We start from the raw sequence: 19,429 nt of genomic DNA on the forward strand, positions 1-19,429 counted from the left end.
GCATGTAGAGTTAAGGGAATGATCAAAAGAAATGATAGCTTGGGAGAGACTGAACATATGAAGACTGTGGGCTGGGATGTTATTTGCCAAAGTCATTTTTTTGTTGTTCTGTTGTTCAGGTAGTTAAATACCAACATGCAGTTGGCTAGCTAAATGCTTATAGATGTAAACTCTAAGCAAAAGAAGGCAGGCTCTCACTGCAAGTGAACCTACACCTCCCATGAGAGTCAATTCATTGTTTAATTAGGGTTAAAAAGGTCTGTCTAGAACTAGCTGCTCCATGGAGATAATTGTATTGCTTCACATCCCTAGGCCTTTTAAGATTGATTTATGTGCCTTCTCTTCTGGTTTTCTGATTTCTCCAGGCTTATATCTGTCTTTATTCTGACTTTCAAACCTTGATCTCGGGGAGCTTAGTGTAATTGTGGCTTAAGCAGGAAAATTCTTAGGTGGAATAGGAGCATCTGTAGAAGTAGTGGAGAGATCTATCACCATTTGTTGATTTCTCAGTGGTTTGACCTCACCCATTTTGTTCTTCAGGTATTGTTTTCCAACTGTGTTCTGTTTCTAGATCTAGAACTCCAAAATCCCAAGAAATACATGTTGTCTGTGCCCTTTACTCAGAGTCTGAACTGGGTGGCCCATCTGAGGCCAAATCCATGCCATCTGTCTTTAGGCACATAACAGATGCTTTTTTGGGGAATATGCCATCAGTGGGGAGAAACAGGCAGTTCCCTAAGCTATTTCAGATCTCAGAAGAGCTCTGCTGCATTTCAGAGGTGGCTGCCTCCCTCCATAAGTTGTTACAGGCAGTTAGGGGCAGCTGGGCCTTACGCTTAATTAACTGAAGTGGGATGGGAAAATATGCCACTACCTCTAAACCTCTACTATTAAGGTTATCCTGAGAGCGACATGGCATTGAACAGACAGCAGAGGGTACTGAAGAGACAATTTGTGTGTGGAAATGAAAATTAAGATAGCTGGTGCAGAAATACTGAGAGTATGGAATGTGGAGCAAAAGAATTGTAGTTTCATATCATGCTGGGACTCTCAGGCTTCATGACTGAAAACAAGAGTGTGGCAAGAAGAGTGGTTGTGGGACAGAGTGGTGGTGATTGTCTCTGATCACAGGTTGTACTATGTTTTGCACTAATGTTTTTACACCTCTGTCCTTCAAGTAAGGCTGGAGTATTTAAACCAAGACACATCAGTCATATCTGCTTCTGAAAGGAGCAGGTCAGCCCTCTGCACTCCCATGTCCCTCATTTTGCCCTGCTTATTGCAGCTCATTACTTCCATGGTACTCAGTGCTTGAGCACTTTCTGTATCACCTGAAGGCAAAGCATCTGGGATAGCTCATATCAGCCATTAAACTCATTTAAACTAACCCTGCTGTTCTCCTTGGCACCAAGTGGCATGAGTTTAGATGCTTTGTCACAATAGGCAATTCCCTCCGGGAGTTAGAGGCAGGAACAAGAGGAAGTAATTTCTTCCAGCTTCTCAGCTAGTTGCTGTAAGGTGATGTCTGTCCATGCACTCAATATTTCTTTCTGCATGTAGCAGTAGTCCGTACTTAGTAAGCCAGGAGATTAAGGTGATGTTCTTGGCTGTGCTGCAGGTTTTTATTGCCTGTTTCTGGAATTTTTGATCTGTAAAATGGAGGGATTAGAATCAAAATTCATTCATTAGCATTAAAAGCCACATGTTAAATTCTTGGATGGAAGCACAGGAGAAAAATCCACTGCTACTGTCATATCTTAGCTGCAGAGAGAATCCTGTCATTGTAAGACATTGCACTATTTCAAGTATGGCTGCTAACACACTTTAGATTGCATCCATGTGGGCAGGAGCAGATAGATTTGCATGCCTTCCACTCCTACTCTAAGCAGGCTGAACACAAAGGCAGCTCTGCCCCAGACATGCTTAGTGCTCTGTTAAGTTTACTACATCCCCTCTACTAAATTTGTTATCTAAGGCACAGTGCCGTGCTGATGCAGCAATGCAGTATCACATCTAACTGGGTATAGTTTCACATTGTGGGACCTCTGGCACCATTACATGTTTAAAGAGTCCCTATGCCCCCTTGTCCTGCATACTTGCTCCCACACTCCACAGCCCTACCCTGTCACTTAGGCTGACAACTGTTTCTTGAGCTATGCTGGAGGCTGGATCAGCAATCTGATCTGGTTTTAAACCACACTTCACCTCTTTTTTGTCTTTTGTTACATTTTTCAGCATTCTTGACTGAGCAGCCATTTTAGGATTAAGGTGGAATGAATGCCAACAAGAAGGCAGAGGACAGGTTCCTTAAGCTTGTATTGTTATCAAAGTCCTTAACTCCTTAACTAGCTGCCCCTGTGTGTAAGCGTGGGGTATATCGGCTTGTCTGCATCCATCTGTTTTGGCATTCTCTGAGTTACATGGATGCTTGGAATACTTTTTAATTTCCAAAGCATGAAAGTTTTGCTTCTAAATGTGCTGAGGATCATGTTTTATTATCTGACATGCTGAGGGATGTACAGCGTGTACGCCCAAGGGGACCAACTAGCGTTTAAAATGGGGCCTCAAAACAAAAATTAAACTGTGATTCCTGTAGGACACTAGTACAAAACTCAATTTAGTATTTTTAAGGAGCCAGGAATAGTCTTTAAAGGCATTATTACTGTTCTGAGGCTGACTTCTTTGGGCTGTATGTGTAGCGGAGACAGCTGATCACCTTTAACTGTGATGCTGAACGAAAGTCTAATTTAGCTACTCTCATCTGCCTTGTGGAAGAGTCTTTCCACTGGTGATGAAATGAGACTAGAGAGTCAAAAAGCTAAAGGAAAAGCTGTGAAAGTAGTCCTTACGAGCCATGCACAGTCCAGGAGTTAGAAGTTTTCCCTTAAGCTTTAAAAAGTGCAATAACTCCATTTGTAAGGTAATTGCATCCAAAAAAAAAAAGATACGGAGAAACATAACAGACAAGTATCTCGTTAATAGGAAACACTTCTTTTACAGTTGTTATTCTGCAGGGGATATTACTTTTCCAGGGGGCAGGAGAAATCAAATCAAAAGATCAAATGATCTGCGAAACTGCTACAGGGAGGTTGAATAAAAATACATAAATAAACCCAAAGCAGAATGAAAAAATGACACTAAAACCTCTGAGAACTTGCCACACTGCCTTGCTCAGTTTTCTGAGATAGTTTTTATTGTTTTCCCTTCCCTTTTCCTTCTCTCTTGTCTTCATAGGTCAGCAAGACCTTTTTTTCCCAGAAACCTGTAGATCTGTGTATGTGAAGCGTAGGAACTGTATTCCTCCCAGAGCAAGCAGTGTGAAGAAAATACTGAAGTCTTTTTATTGACCTGTAGAGGAAAATGATAGGATTGAATTGGTATTTTTTCGTCACTGATACTTTTCGACATTTAGCAACTTTGTTTTCCTTCTGTTTAGATATTTTCCTGTATTTCATATGTGTCTTTTTTGTGTGTTATGCTAGCAGTAGATAATAAGAAACCAAACCTGGCAAATTGCTTGAAGTCTCCTTGAGGCACAACATAGAAGTCTCTTTCTTGCTCTTTCATTTTGTCTGTGTGTCCATAAGGGTATGTAAATCAAAACAACGATACAGTGATTAGGCAAATCCATGAATTGATTGCCTGACAATCAGCAATGCCTCTCAAGTATTTAAACTCATTTATTTTACATTTGAAGAAATTATTCTTTACTGTATATACATATCAGACATCCTATCAAAATACAATTAAATACTTGACCAAGGAGGCAGGAGGAGAGAGAATTAACTACATGCCCTAATTGCCATTTGGACTTTTTTGGCTGGGAGAGTTTAGTTCTGAGATTTGAAAAGACTTGAGGACTTTCAGGAGTAATAGGATAATAATACTGCATGGAAGGCAGGCTAAGGGAGGTAAAGATTCTGGTAAATTAGTGTAGAACCCAAATGGGAAATCTGAAAAATAGCCTTTCATATATCAAGTTGGATTATCACACAAGAAAAGAAAGTATAGAATAGTGATGGGTGGTGTATCTCCTACCACATTTGTTAATTCCATAGGTTCAAATGACAGCTTGTGTCACATACTACTGCAATTTAACATTTATCTTAAGTCTTGGAGGCAGCAGCTGCTTTGTTTTTTAAAAGTTGCCCCTGGATTCAGAGATCTTTCAAGTAGAGTGACTGCATTTTCCACTGGCACCTCTATTGGCATTTGATGTTAAATTGAGGAAATTCCTCCTGCTGCAAGTTCCTCCTGCTCCTTCCCTGGAACACCAGTGAGCCCCCGGGCAGTCACAGCTGCTCCACTGTTTGAGGAAGGCTGGAGGTGACTTTCAAGTAAGAGAGCAGCTGGTGCCTTCCTGCGCCGCTGCTCTTTTGGTATGAGGTGACTGGGAAGGCAGCCTGTAGTTCCCCTTTCTCACTGTTCCACCATCTCCCCTGCTCGTACTAGACCCTTCTTACAGTCTTACTATGTTTTCCTGAGTCTCTCACCGTACTTTTCAGGTTGATTTAATTTTCACCATGCTTAAGTGGTCTGGCTGGACATTTTTTTGGTGTTGAGAAGTTTAAGTGGTATCACTGTTCATATTACAATGTAGGAGCACTGAATTCTGACTTGGCTTGTGGAAGGGACTCCCATGAATATGTGAGAATGGTTGGAGGAAGCACCTTCCTAGAATCTTCCGTTATAGGTTGACTCAACCAGCCCTGAAACAAATTGATATTAAATGGGATTTTCTACCTCTGAGATTTCAAAGATACATAAATGTGCATGGCATCAGAGCTGTAAGACATTACAATGTTGTGGCCATGTTTTTGAGCTGCTTGGCAGGAAGCTATGTAGCTTAGTCTCAGGTAGTGCTGTGCCTCTTGTGCTGTTCTTCATATCTAGGCTGTGCTGGTACTATATGTAAAATTTTCGAAAAGATCTAAATAATATAGAGGAATTTTTGATAACCATTTTATTAAAAAATAATTCTGTTAATGGCCTGTAGTTGCTTAAAATCTGTGGCAAGACCATATTTTTTTCAGTTCCTTTGTATCTGAAAGCAGTAAAGCTGATGTCTTTCAAACTTTAAGAATGAATTTCCCCTCAGGGTCCCTTAAAAAAGTCAGCCTAAAAGGTAAAGATCTGACAGAGTTACAACTACCTGGAGAGAAGCCCTTCAGTGTGGAAGGGCTGAAGTGACCATGACTTCAGTGGTCTTCACTCCTACTGCCAGGGTAGCACAAGCCTGAGTTTGTTGAAAATAGAACCCAGATGAACTCTGTAGAAAAACAATTATGGTCGATATATAACAAATGTCTTAGATGCAATATATTATTTATTGAAATATATAATTGTTGTGGTTTAAGCCCAGCTGGTAATTCAGTACCATGCAGCCGTACGCTCACTCGCCTCCCCCTTCCCCACCCCCGCTCCTGGAGGGACTGGGAGGAGAATCAAAAGAATGTAACTCCCACAGGTTGAGATAAGAACAGTCCAGTAACTAAGGTATAACGCAAGTCACTGCTGCTACCACCAATAATAATGATAAGGGAAGTAACAAGGGAAGAGAATACAACTGCTCACCACCCACTGACCAATACCCAGCCTGACCAAGCAGTGATCTAGCCCTTTGGGGTAACTGCCCCCAGTTTATATACTGGGCATGACATGCTGTGTTATGGAATACCTCTTCGGTTAATTTGGGTCAGATGTCCTGTCTCTGCTTCCACCCAGCTTCTCCTCCTCCCTGGCAGAGCATGAGGCTCAGAAAGTCCTTGGTCAGAGTAAACATGACTTAGCAACAACTAAGTCATGTTATCAGCGTTATTCAATCATCAGTGTTATCAGCACTGTTCCCAGGCTGAGAGTCAAAACCACAGCACTGCACCAGCTACTAAGAAGGAGAAAAATGACTGCTACTGCTGAACCCAGGACAATGAGGAAAATAAGCGAAAATGGAAAAAAAGTCTAAAAACTACTACTGTCTCTTTTTTCACCTTAGAAATTGTTGACGGCAATGTGAAAATGACACTGGGTATGATCTGGACTATCATTCTTCGCTTTGCTATTCAGGATATTTCAGTGGAAGGTAATAGTAATGCAACTATGTTAAATAATTAGGAAATTTCTTCAAGACATTTTTATGTGAATTGTGCACAAGGGAGATGACTATTTTAAAAATTAATTATTTTTTTCACAGAAAGTGATGCTGAAAGTTCCCTACCTGGTGACAAAATGTATTTCTGGAGAGAAAAAGTAATTGCCCTCCTTATCCTAACAGAGACCTTGAGCCAGCTTTCTAAATGCAGAAGTTCTGGGCATGTCTCTCAGTTATAAAGATAGATACATGCCTGGGTTTCTGGGCTTCCATGGCCTCAAACTATACTTACCTTGTACGGTTGTCCTATTCCCAGCATACTTTCTTAGTACTGTCCATTTCTTCCATTCTTTGCCAATATTATCTGATTATATCCCTCTTCTTTCTAAAACTTCACCCCCTCCCTTTAGATTTTTTTTTCTTAACTTTCATTGGTAACTGGCTCCAAGCGTGTGTTGTAGTTACAATATTATTTAAATTAAGTCTATGCTGTGAAAAGTCTAGAATTCTAGAAAACTCATCTCTATTTTCAACACAAGTAGTCCATTCAAGCTCAGCACGCTGTACTGCCCATAATTTGTGGGACACTAAATGTGGACCTAATGGTCTGTTTGATTGTTTCTGTCGTTTACTTCTGCATTCAGATGCCCTTAGGGTTCAGATAATAAAGGTATTTGTTCAGCACTTGTACCTTCCCCTAAGCAACGGACTGAGGCTGCATGTATTTCCTGTCTGGCTCTATTATATTTGTATTAGGTATTTTTCCCAAATATACATTCTGTTAACCCATATAATTTCTTAAACTTCTAATATCCCAGAATTATTGTGCATGTGGAGGCTGTAGTCTGAGTTGTTCCATTTGAGCTGACCTCTGGGTCCTAATGGAAACTCATTAGTCTATTTGTATCAGTTATCTTTTAGGATTAAATGTTGGCTTATGCCAGGCAGTTTCAGGTGGCTGACCACATTTTAGATGTCAAGAAATTAATTACTTAAGCACTTGTTACATGATTCCTTTTTTTTTTTTAACTCCCTGGTGTCTTTTACAGAGACCTCTGCCAAAGAAGGGCTGCTGCTGTGGTGTCAAAGGAAAACTGCTCCTTACAGAAATGTGAACATTCAGAACTTCCATCTTAGGTAAACTACCATTATTTCAATGGGCAGAAGCAGTCTAAAATATTATAGGTATTTTTTTTCCAACAGTTGTGTAGGTATATATTTAATAGGAGAATTCCACTCTTCACTGTTAACTAGATTAGTTTCAAATTTTCATGCTTTATCTTCAAAGTCTTTTTTTGTTTAGCCTTTTGCATTATTGACCATGGCTTACACAGCATTTAAAAGAAAAAAAAATCTCTACTACATACAGAATGACCATGTTACATTATTAGAGGCCCTTGGTGTATGGGAGTATCTGCAGCATAGTGACTTGGCAAATGACTTCTTTCAAATGAAAGCCACTGTAGCTATAGACTGGTTTTGTCAAAAATACCACTGTGTGGCATATGGCAATATCTCATTATGATGAATCAGTCTTTAGAAATTTGTAATGTAACTATAAATAAAGAGCCAGAAATGCACTCAGTATACAACATTAGCACTTTAATTCTATTCTTTTTTCCAAATCAGGACCACGACCTAAGCTGGAAAATTTAATGAAGCTCCAGCTTTGTGGTTCTGTGTTTTCATTAAGGGCTAGAAAGCGAGTTCCAGTCCATATGCAGGCTGTCTGGTTTTGGGATTTCACTGGTCTAGTTCCTATAGCTCTGCCAGTGATCCACCTCATTAAACTACATGACTTGTAATTTGCACTGTTTAAGCATATAATCTTGCCTTCCCTGGAGCTCTTATAGTGCTTACAACAAGAGCTCTGTATTATAGTGTTTTTGTGTTTTGAATTAATTTATAATGTGCAGCACCTAAAGCCCGTGTAGTGATAGAGAAGGTACAGTTCAAACATGCATCCACAGATAAAAATAATTTGTTTTATTTACAGCCCCTGTATTGCCTTTAAGAGATTTGAAATTGATTATGTGTTATTTTCCTTGAATGTACAGAGGTATATTTCAGTAGAGATTTATATGGATGCAAGGTATGCTGTAAGTTACAGCATGAGAATCTTAATACATATGCATACATATGCTGGTCTGATACATGGTATGGGGAAAACATGTTGAGTTGAAGTACCTTGCTTATTGTTTGGGTTGATCAGCTCTTACATAACTACTTTACAATGGATTTTACAGACTGCTTCAGTCTATACCTTTTGGAAGAAAGCTTTTTGTTAGTTTGATGCTCATTTTCATTCAGTTTTACCTTCTGGATGATTTTATACTATACACTGTATGCATTTTCTACTTAATTGTATTACATTTTTATTAGAGGTGGATCTATTATTTGACAGACCTACCCAAACATCTTCATGACAGGGATTCTAGACAGGGATTCTAACAGTCTTAACATGTTTAGTAAACACAATTACTGCACAGGGTAAGACCTCAAACTCACAATCCCAGTGATTGCATAAAGTGTTTCCATAAAGTATCTCTAAGAATAATTGCTTCTGGCTGAAAGGAACCTCTCATAATCTTTCCAAATAGATGTTATTTGTAGCTCCATTCATTGTCTATTCTTGCCTCAAAAGGTAGTGGTCCTGAAATCACATTGAAGTGTAAGAGCTCAGATTGAAGCTGTCATATGTGTGAAGAGTTTTAAATAAACTAAGCTGATTTATGACTTCTTACTTCTATGAGCACAGTATTATTGTGCTATTAAAATTGTCTGAAATAACTGACACAGAAAAAGCCAATCGCTTCAGCAAATTCAAGTAGCTGCAGGTTTGCTCTCCTTTTATTTTTTCACAAACATGCTGTAAGAGTAATAGGAGATTGTGGACTTTCATCAATGAATGTGTAATCTTGGAACACTGCACAAATTAAGCAATTGAAATTAGGACCTGTTGTACATCATGTACACTGCCTAGAAAGTATTGTGGAGTCCTTCTATGTGTATGGAGTGCAGAGTAAGATATATACTACAGGAAAAGGAGCAGAGTAACAGAAAAGCTCAAAGGGATGAGAGTTGACATAATGTGTCAGAATTTGACAGGAGAGTTCCTGCTTGATTTAGGCCTTGAAAAAGGATCACAGTGTAAAATGCCATTACTTTATTAACTAATCTTTTTCCATTCTGTTTTTTATTGTAAAGCTGGAAAGATGGCCTTGGATTATGTGCACTTATCCACAGACACCGACCTGATCTTATTGACTACTCCAAGCTAAATAAGGTCATCCATCTGGGTGGTACAACATGCTGTCCTGCAGTGATTTGGCTCACTTCTGGTTTGCTTAGCATGTTTGCTACGAGACAAGCTGAGAAATGCATACTAATTCTGACTGGCTTTCTAAACTCCCTCCAAAAAAATGGTGACATCGAGGAAAGGACCCCGTGACTGTCCTGTGTCCTTTCCTTTCCATTACAATGACTTTAGCATTTAATTGCAAATAATCTAGTCCTCAGCTGCCAGGCAGTTGATGGAGTCTTTCATGCTGCCCAATATGGATATTGAATCTGATACATTGGAATTCTCTATTCACCACTGGTCGTATTTTACAGTCTGTCCTGTTCTGAATCTAGTGTAAATGACTGTAGATTGCAGAGCTATACACAACGACTTGATTAATCCTAAAATTCCTTAGAACAAACACCTTGGTAGTCAGGACTACTCAGTAAATTACTAGTCTACCATGGAAAACACCAATTTCACCAATTAGCTTATACTTATACTTTCAGACAAGTGGAAACGAGACTTCCTTAGGGTAGGACCTCATGGGGATTACAAAACTGTTTTATTACAGTGTACTACTCTTGGCAAAATGTATGCTTTCTAAAAGATACTAGCCATTTTGGCTTGAGGGGGAGGAATGAGGAGTGAGTAATAATGTGAGAATTTTTGAGTACCATTACTGCAAAATAGAACCTAAAAAGAAAGTGGAATGTTGTCTTTTCATGTTAGTTCTCGATTCATACATACCATTTTCTGCTCCCTCGAATGAATGCATCTTAAGGTCTCACATAAACATCGGTAAATCAGAAAACTTAATAATGGGTTTAATTTGTTGAGTGTAACAACTTCTTATTGATGAGAAAGAATGGAAATCATAGACTACAGTTTTGATTCCATGCACTTCCATTACACGCTGATTTTACTAGGGATCAGCTGTTATTAGAAAGCCTTTGATGAGTGAAAAGATAAATGAATGAAATTAAATTATTTGAAAATTTAGTTTGCTTTATATATGTGTCAGATCTATGCTGGGGTCTTCAAGGTGTGCAGTGATGAAAAAAAAAATGAACTAACTCCTGAACACTCAAGATTTTAATTCAGGCAGTTGTGAAGACAGCTGCAGATCTGAATCAAAGGGCAAAATATTAACTATTAACACTAGCTTGGTTTCTAATGCTATATATAACCTTTCCTACAGATAAACATATTCATGGAATGAATGCAGAGACAGCTACCTGTCTCTGCATACATGTGCTAAAGCATGGCACAAACAGTAGTTTGATTGAATTTGTGCTTTGAAAAGTGGTACACAGTAGTAAAGAACTTCACAGTACAACCATCCTATATGAGAGTACTGAGAAAAGGGAATAGAACATAAGCAGATCTGCTTCAGCATTACTATTTCACTCTTAGAGGTTTCCAAAATAAGAACAGGTCAGGTTTCAAACTGAGGCTGAGCTGTGGCACATAAAGCACATACAGAAAAATCCTAAAATAGATCTTGCTTTTCTGACCTGGCTGTGTTTGATTGACTTCTCATTTTGGTTACATTAACAGCTGTCTTGGTGTCTTGTTTCGTGGTTGCTTATCTCCTGCATGCTGTCCTTTCCTTTTCTCACCAATGTGTTTTGTGTGAACCTGTAGCTGGAAAGATGGCCTTGCTTTCAACGCCCTTATCCATAGACACAGGCCTGGTCTACTTGACTATGACAAATTAGATGAGGTATTTCTTTAGCTGTAGCTGAGATTTTTAGTTACTGTGGCTTGTAGTTTTGTTTAAAACGATGGATGATGGGGATCTCCAATTATTCAGAAGTTTCTGTGATTTTAAAAGAAATCCTTTACCAGTAGAGCACTATTTACTCATGGACTTGGTAACAAACACACAAATAGGAGGTGCTCATCACACATCCATAAGCAAATTGTTTTAAACTAGTCAATAGATCTCACTTAGATTTAGTGTATTTTTGTCTCATTTAATTTCCGTAAGAGTTTTTGTATACACAGTTATGTGCATACAAATGTTTTCTTACATATGGTGTCTTATGTAATAGAAAAAATAAGTTCATGGGTTTTAAATACTCTTCACATTTGAAGCTTCTCTTACAGTGATGCATGAAACTGCTAAATGATGATACAGTGATAACATAATTAGAGACTTTGTATTCTATTATACACAAATTGTTAGGTTTCAAAATGTAAACTGTTCTTCATGACATATTTTATTGAACATGCAACTTTCAAAGGAAAGTATCGTATATTTATATGATACCTGACATATGTATGTGCATGAGGAACAGACTTCTGTGAAACTTAAGCAATTGCTGTCATTCCATATTAAATAATCTTACTAAGAAGTTTATTTCAAAGGAATGCAAGAAGCATGCTTGAGACTAGATTGCTTTATAGAAAGTGTTTGTTTGTATCCAAATGGAAGCCCTGGAAATTCCCCATAGAAAACAAATTAACATTTTTTCAGCGCCATGCAACATCTCTATCTTTGCTCTTCTGTGCCTTATTTTCCGAGCCTCTTTGTAGACATTGTTCAGAATATGTGAAAATAATGAAAACATTAATGGCATGGACTGCCATTTCACATAGGGTGTTTACTTTCCAAGCTGATACGGGAAGGCTGCCTTAAGACAAGCCCTAATCTGTCACTGTCTTCCATTGTCTGTTTATCTGAACTGTGCTCACTGTTTCCTTTCTCTTTCCTCCAAAAAAACAAAATCAAAATCTCTAACCCAGAGGAAGTTCATTTCTAGAGGCATTACAGATTTGTCTGTCCAAGCCAAAACTGAGAAAGTTTGCTCCTTCTGGAGAGTTGTTCTGTCTGTGCTTGCTTTCTCTCGTGCATGCACCTGACCAACCAAAAACTCACTAGAATTTGTATCACTATAATGTAATGTAGAGTAGCTATAAAACGTACAGGATTAACTTTATGATGAATTGTCTGGTATAGCCTACTGGACCAGTGGCCTTGACTGTATGCGTTATTGTTGTACTTCATTCAGAATTAGCTCAGAATTATGAGTGTAGACCGCATACACTATTTATGTTCCCTTCCAGAATATATTTGCATCAGAGTCCTAGTCATACATGATAGGTTGTTACTGTTTACTTTTGAGAGTATAGCAGTAGATAAACCAAAAGTTCACCTAGACTCAGCTTTTTGAAGAATAATAGTTGTGACTCCAATTCCCAGTTTGGAAAACAGAGTAAGTTTTAGTGTACATACGGTAGTCTTGCTTCAAGGAAAGACTATCTTTAACTCATTGTCTTTTCTTCTTTGATACAGGATGACCCCATAGGAAATATCAACCTTGCCATGGAAATTGCTGAAAAGCATTTGGATATCCCTAAGATGCTCGATGCAGAAGGTGAGAGTTGTATCTTACTGAAGTCTGTGTTACTAGTAGAAGGCAGTAAAACATCTTTTGCAATTAGCAAATTTTCAACATTCCTTCCGCTGGAATCATAATGGAGCAACCTGCTTTGTTTTCAAATAATTATTTTCCTTCTTGTTCCCTATGTATTGGGTAATTTCACCCTGGTGGTTTGCCATTGTTCATATTTATTATAACACTTTGGACCCTCATCTCAGGACATCTCAGCCCCAGCAGTGATAATTGGGGTAAAATGCAGGATCAAAGGATAATCCTTGCCTTCAAGAAATAAATATCTAATAAAGGGAAATAGAACTGTGAGCAGTTTAAAGCACATCCTCTTTTCAAAATGTTTAAGTGAGACAGAAATAGAAGTACAGAACTTTGAAAATATACTAACAACATGCAACCTATGGAAGAGAGCTAGGTTGAGAGAAGCAAATTTTGTATTTATTTTAGCTGTAAACCATTTGTAGTGATGGTTTTAACAATAGCTTGATATTTGTTTTTTTCTAATAATCTTTAGAATTTGTTGACAAATAACAAAAATATTTATAAAAGCTTCTGGAATTTCTTCAAGGCAACCAAACTTTTGTGCTCTAGGCAAAAAGCGCTGTCAAAGTACTGGAATTTGCCTACACTAGTGGAAAGCCTTCTTCTCCAAGTATGTAGACTCTGCCCTGGTGGTTTGTCAGTAGAGCAGTGGTGACACAGGAATTATCCAGAACACTCATACGGTGTCTGCTCTTCTTGAAGTCTTTGGCAGGAAAGTCAGGCCAGTGCAGAATGATTTGGAAAATCCAGGTTGTAATCCCTTCATTGAAGAGGTTTCTTGGTTTCACCTTTATGCTTCAAAACAAATTGTTTAATTATTTTACTCTGAAATACTGTGCAAGGGAATATACAGAAGTGCTACCTCCTTACCATTGAACCTCATTTTTTTCTCTTCACATACAATGTAAGACACCTTTTTTTCTCCTCACCAGATTTTCAATACAATCTAGTCCTTATTTTACTATTCTTTTTCTTGTAGAGGAGGAGGAAGTTAAATCATGCTGCTTCTAATACCTTTTAAGTATCCACCATAACTTTTTGCTCTCTTTATTTCCATTGTGTTCTCATTGGAAACTTTGCAATGTTTAGTTCACAACTATGCGAATTAGATGCAAAATCAATAAATACTTAGGTCCTGAACTTGGAAATCTCACTGTTAATACAAGAAATTGTCACCTCATTCCTGGGTCTTTTCACACCAGTGTCTTCCCACTCCTTAAATTGGCAGGAATCCTTACAGCTTGCACTGGCATCCTTCATCACTCAGCTCTGGTGTAAACCCACCTTTTTCGGCCTTTCTCTGTTAAGAGCTGTAAAGGTCTGTTTTTACCAATGTATCCATATGTTGATTGCACCCTCTATACTTCTTTCTTGCTGTAACAGGGACAAAGCTATCAGCCAGCCAAGCCAAACTTTCCTGTGATTTATGCTATTAACTAAAAAGACAGAGTGGTTCAGGGATTGCAAAACTGTTACTATCCAGGCTTTTCTTAGCACAAAATAAATTTCTACATTGCAGGAGTTATACAGGTTTCAAATATATGTCAATACCCTGTCAGTCATGGAGACCCTGTGCTAATGTACACTATACATACTCCTATTTTGTGACTGTCAGTGGTTGTGTTTAACGCTGGAATAATTCTAGTGATCTAGATGAATTTGCTTTGGAGTGACAGTGAAGCTGAACTCAGTAGATCTGCCAGCCATGCCATTTGCTTGGAAGTTTTCACAAACCAGAAGGTAGCAATACAGTCTCAGCCTTCAAATGTTTCTCCATTTCAGGGAACATTCAGTCTTTTCCATTTACTGATTCCTAAATGCTAGGTAGTTTTGGTATCAGTAAACAGATGCAACCTGAATAAAGGTGTATTTATTTTGAATCCTTACAGCATTGAGGTGGCATCATCAGCATAATCTGATGGAAGTACCTTGTGAGAATTTCTGAGCAGTTAACCCTCTTCTCTCTACACAGATGTAGTAAACACTGCCAGACCTGATGAAAGAACCATTATGACTTATGTTTCCTGTTACTACCATGCATTTGCTGGTGCTCAGAAGGTGAGATTGTAGAAGATGGATCAGGTCTCATCCTTCACCTTCTGTCTTGTTTCTTTCAGCAATTTTTCCTTTTCTGATCCTTTTCTCGCTAGTTTCTAGAACAGTGTGTTATAGCTGAGCTCATTTGCTGTTGCCTGATTTTCTCTGTGAGATGCTGTCTCAGTAGAGCCAGTAGTAGTCCATCCATTTGCTCCATAGAAACCAACATTACTATCTCATCTTTCTGTATATTTACTAATAATATCCAGTAGGTTTTTGACAGCTGGTTACTGAATGGAATAGAGGACATTATCCTCTTTAACTTGTGTTAACTGAACTTGTGTGCATTCATTTGAAGCACCTATAAAAATGCAAGATGAAAATAAACTCATAGTGGAAAAAGCAGTTACAATAGCAGAATGCCATTGTTTCCCTGCCTGCTGGATATTATTCCTGTTACAGATGTCAAAATCATTATAACAGGTGCTCAGAAAATAAACCCTTCTCTTATGCTTTCAGGATTGTTTTTAAAATGTTTTAAATTGTTAAATGGTAAGTACAAAGGGCAACATAAAATGTTTCTGCAACGCAAAATGGACACAGAATCATACACAGGCATCTCAGAAGAGCTCTGGAATCATGTCATAATGAAAAGAGGGAAAATTCTAAAAAGCAAGCCTGTTCAGAGTTGAACATACTTCAGGTATTAATAATATGAACAATACAGATATGCAATGCTAAATTATAACTAATCCACATGCAACTTCCAGAGAACTTCTCCCCAGATCAAAATGTAGTCTGGTTTTCCTGTGTCTTAATAAACGCCCTCCACATTCTAAGTCACTGGACATATAAATGCCAGTTCTAGTGCAAATAGTCCTGACAAAACCAAGGCCACTTCCCTTGTGACAATACTGCAGGATCAAGCTTGTTTAAAAAAAGTCCATCTCTTTGTAAGAGCTTGTGTTGAATTTCTAGTGTACGTTTTATTCTGTCAGCACCCATCAATCTAACGCTAAATTTATTACAGCTTTGTAGAGTTTGTAGAACACAGCGCTATGGACAAGAAACCAATCACAATGACACAAGTTGTGCTTTAATTTATGCGTTCTGTTTTCTATTCCTCAATTATATATATATTTTTTTTTAATTTCTCACCCCCTCTTGTAGATATTGTGAACACTCCCAAACCTGATGAGAGAGCTATCATGACATATGTGTCCTGCTTCTACCATGCTTTTGCTGGAGCAGAGCAGGTATCAACTGTCCCTTCAGGTTGCTGTGTTTCTGACTTGTTATTTCACATTTCCACTAGTGTATTAAAAACTCCCTAATTTAGTTCTTTGTGGTTTTAATTAACAATTGCAAGTATTATTCAAGCACTAATACTTGTTTTTAACCAACACTTGAACCTGTTTTAGTTACATGTTGTGTAGCAAGTTGAACTTTCCTAATTCCAATGGACCTTTCTAATTTTGGGTCTTTATTTGGTGGTTATAAAGACTATTTCAGAAAAACTATTGGAAGGTACTGTGAAATGGAGTTGCTGCTTGTTGCTCCATCAACATCTTATACAGTTGCTGCATAAAAGAATGTTTGACTTTTGGAGATGGAGAGTATTCTAGAAGTACTCATGCTGAGTAGTAATGTAGGACTAGATTTTCAAAGATGCCTAAAGACACAGGAGGGCTCAGAAGACATCCAACACAGTATTTGTCCCTGCTTCCCACTGAATCCAGCAAAATTATTTGTGGATCAAAGTACTAATACAAAAGACAAGAACAGCAATAGTAGATCTGTCATACAGAATGGGATTCTCACAAATGTGTCATTTCCCACTGTTCTGCTTCATACAGTTCTAGCCTGTAAATGGACATAAACCAAGCTATGTAGGAAAAAAACAACCAACCAAACAAAAAAGAACTTTTAAAGCAAATTTTGCTTCATCCTCAGGATTTAATTTCCCTTCCTATCTAGTAGGCCCCCTACTCTCTACAGCTATGCCACTGTGTCCTCTTGCTTCTGGGTATGGTGGTTTTGCTGTTCATGCAAAAGGGGAATTCCCAATACTCTGTAATACCAGAGTCTCCACAGATATTTGATTAGATGTACTCCAGGCTCACATTTGTATGAAAGTGTGACCTGTGATGTCAAAGTACTAATGGAAATGTTAAATATGGTAAAGCTGTTAAATATGGCAGTGCCTTCACAAATAAATTTGGCAGGAAGCATGAAAAGATTTGCTGTCAGTGGTTCAGCTGCATATATTCTCAAGGGTATATTTACATATGATGTGCAGCTATAAAGTGGTCTGGGACTCCTGAATCGCATGTGGTGTCTTTCCAGTGTAGCTAACAAACCTAATACTTCTTAGTGTGATTTTAAAAAAAATAACCTAATGGGATAACTTTTAGGAATGGCCTAAGTCATCTTTGAAAGTAAAAGATTTATTAGGTGTCTGTAGTGGCAGTGTGCAATTACCCTTGTATGATAAGGCCGCTGGAATCTGTGACTACGGAAGGAGATTAAATATACATCCAAGTAACCTAGGAGCACAAATCAACAGCTATAAACCAATGTGATTTTTATTTTCAGCAGCCACATTCTTCAAGCCTGTACCCTGCTCAGAATGTGTTTATGAATATGTCCTGTTTATTTGCTGTGTTTTACAGGCTGAAACTGCAGCTAACCGGATCTGTAAGGTGCTTGCTGTGAATCAGGAAAATGAGAGGTTGATGGAGGAGTACGAGAGACTAGCAAGTGAGGTAAAGACAGCTGTTACCTGTAATGTGGTTACAATTATGTTGGTAAAGTACTGAGAGATTCATGGACTCTGTGCAAGACAGCAAAGTGAAGACACTGTAAGGGTAAATGTCGCAGTGGTAGGGTACAAAGCTCAGATGCCCAAGATGTCAAGGTTCAGTGACTCCTTTGCTATAGACTTTCTGTGTGACCTCCAGCAAATCACTCAGTCTCATTAATGGGCCAAAAAGGGTGTTCTGAAAAGTGTCATCAGTCTGCTCCAAACCCAAACTTGCTGTCCCTGTAACGTCTGAAGGCAGGCATCCTTGTCCACATGTGGACCATCCAGGTTCCTGTCACTCCAAGCAAGCCTGTTGGCTTCATGCACTATAAAGCACCCGCAGACAGGGTCAGTCAGGGTGTTCACAATGCACCTGTGAACACAGGCAGCAGTGAATGAAAAAGGGGGCATGTTGTTCACCTCCTGTCCTTTCTTGGTAAATGGAAAATTGTGAAGTCAGATGTACTACAGATGTGTAGTACACAAGTCAGAGCTCACTTGTGTTTAACCCATAACATGCAAAAACACACTGAGATCATAGACACAAAGACAGTAGCATTATGCTGGTGCTAACTGACTTCTGAGTGAAGGTTTTTATATGACCTGAGTTACTTGGCTGGTATCTGTCCTGATCTCGTAACTTTGACTACTTGGGACATCACAACCAATAGTTTTGAAAGTGGCAAGGGATTTTGGGTAACTCAGGTTTTGAGTAAATACATAGAGACACCTTACATGTGTGTTCATCTTCTGAAAATTGGGGTATTTCTAGAAATATGTAGAATGTCTTGGAAAACTAGTTACAAGAGTATTGCTCAGCCTTAGAAACATTATGCTTACTTGCTTTTAAGGCACTAATACCAACTGAAGTCATTAATATTAAAATGGAGCAAACTCAATTAGGATTTGTGCATTCAATATGATCTTTTTTTTTTGGTTGCTTTTCCATTGCTTTTATTTCAACTGTTTGTGGTGGTTTGAAAGCTTTTAGAATGGATTCGCCGGACAATTCCTTGGCTGGAAAACAGGACTCCAGAAAAAACAATGCAGGCTATGCAGAAGAAACTAGAGGATTTCCGGGACTACCGCCGCAAACACAAACCTCCCAAAGTCCAAGAGAAATGTCAACTGGAGATCAATTTCAACACCCTGCAGACAAAATTGAGAATCAGCAATCGGCCAGCTTTCATGCCATCAGAGGGGAAAATGGTTTCAGTAAGTAAAGGAGGCATCAATATTCTGTTCTCCTTTTTATCAACATCCTCACAAACATTTCAATATGAAGGATTGAAATGCCATTTTAAGTCACCCTCAGAAACTTCAGTTTGTTGCACTTTATTAATATCAAACCACTCTTTTTACTCATCACTTTTCATTCTAGAATCTTGCTTTCTCTTAAGCATCCTCATGCCTCTTTGAAAGCTGTCTCCAAGAACAATTTGTCTTGAAATGTGAGATAATACAGAGCTTCCTTTGGGAGAGTTATCAATAAATACCTCTCTATCAGTGAGGCCACATATGGTTTATTTAAGCAAAACTCACAGTGGTTTCACTGACATGTTGGTCATCAGACTCACAGAAATAGACATTGCTTGATGTATGTTTCTGCTCTTTTATACTTATTAAATTTGGCTTTTTTCTTATGTCTGTAAAGATGAGAATAGTCAGTACTAAGAATTCTCATCTTCTGATAGGTATTGTGAGTTAGCTGTGGGTCAAAACATTTCCTGTGGAAGACAGCAAACCTGTTTCTGTACTCTGCTCTATCATTGTGT

The 19,429-nt window shown here is 38.4% G+C and overlaps 1 protein-coding gene across 6 annotated transcripts in view; it reads left to right on the forward strand.

Annotated features, from left to right (window-relative positions):
- Nucleotides 1-19,429, forward strand: part of ACTN2 (actinin alpha 2) — a 68,417-nt gene that overhangs the window by 26,549 nt on the left and 22,439 nt on the right. For 3 of the 6 annotated variants that reach the window (XM_005146002.3, XM_005146001.3, XM_005146003.3), the window contains exons 4-10: nucleotides 5,993-6,079; nucleotides 7,138-7,225; nucleotides 9,296-9,374; nucleotides 12,673-12,754; nucleotides 14,787-14,872; nucleotides 17,524-17,616; nucleotides 18,639-18,869. In XM_005146002.3, the coding sequence (XP_005146059.3) occupies nucleotides 5,993-6,079; nucleotides 7,138-7,225; nucleotides 9,296-9,374; nucleotides 12,673-12,754; nucleotides 14,787-14,872; nucleotides 17,524-17,616; nucleotides 18,639-18,869 (746 nt within the window). Of the gene's footprint in view, nucleotides 1-5,992; nucleotides 6,080-7,137; nucleotides 7,226-9,295; nucleotides 9,375-11,018; nucleotides 11,098-12,672; nucleotides 12,755-14,786; nucleotides 14,873-16,021; nucleotides 16,108-17,523; nucleotides 17,617-18,638; nucleotides 18,870-19,429 lie in introns of all 6 variants that reach the window. The other 3 variants (XM_005146004.3, XM_031046242.1, XM_005146000.1) reach the window with 2 other exon arrangements.

This window comes from Melopsittacus undulatus, chromosome 3, assembly GCF_012275295.1.
Source record: "Melopsittacus undulatus isolate bMelUnd1 chromosome 3, bMelUnd1.mat.Z, whole genome shotgun sequence".
Lineage (NCBI taxonomy): Eukaryota > Metazoa > Chordata > Aves > Psittaciformes > Psittaculidae > Melopsittacus > Melopsittacus undulatus.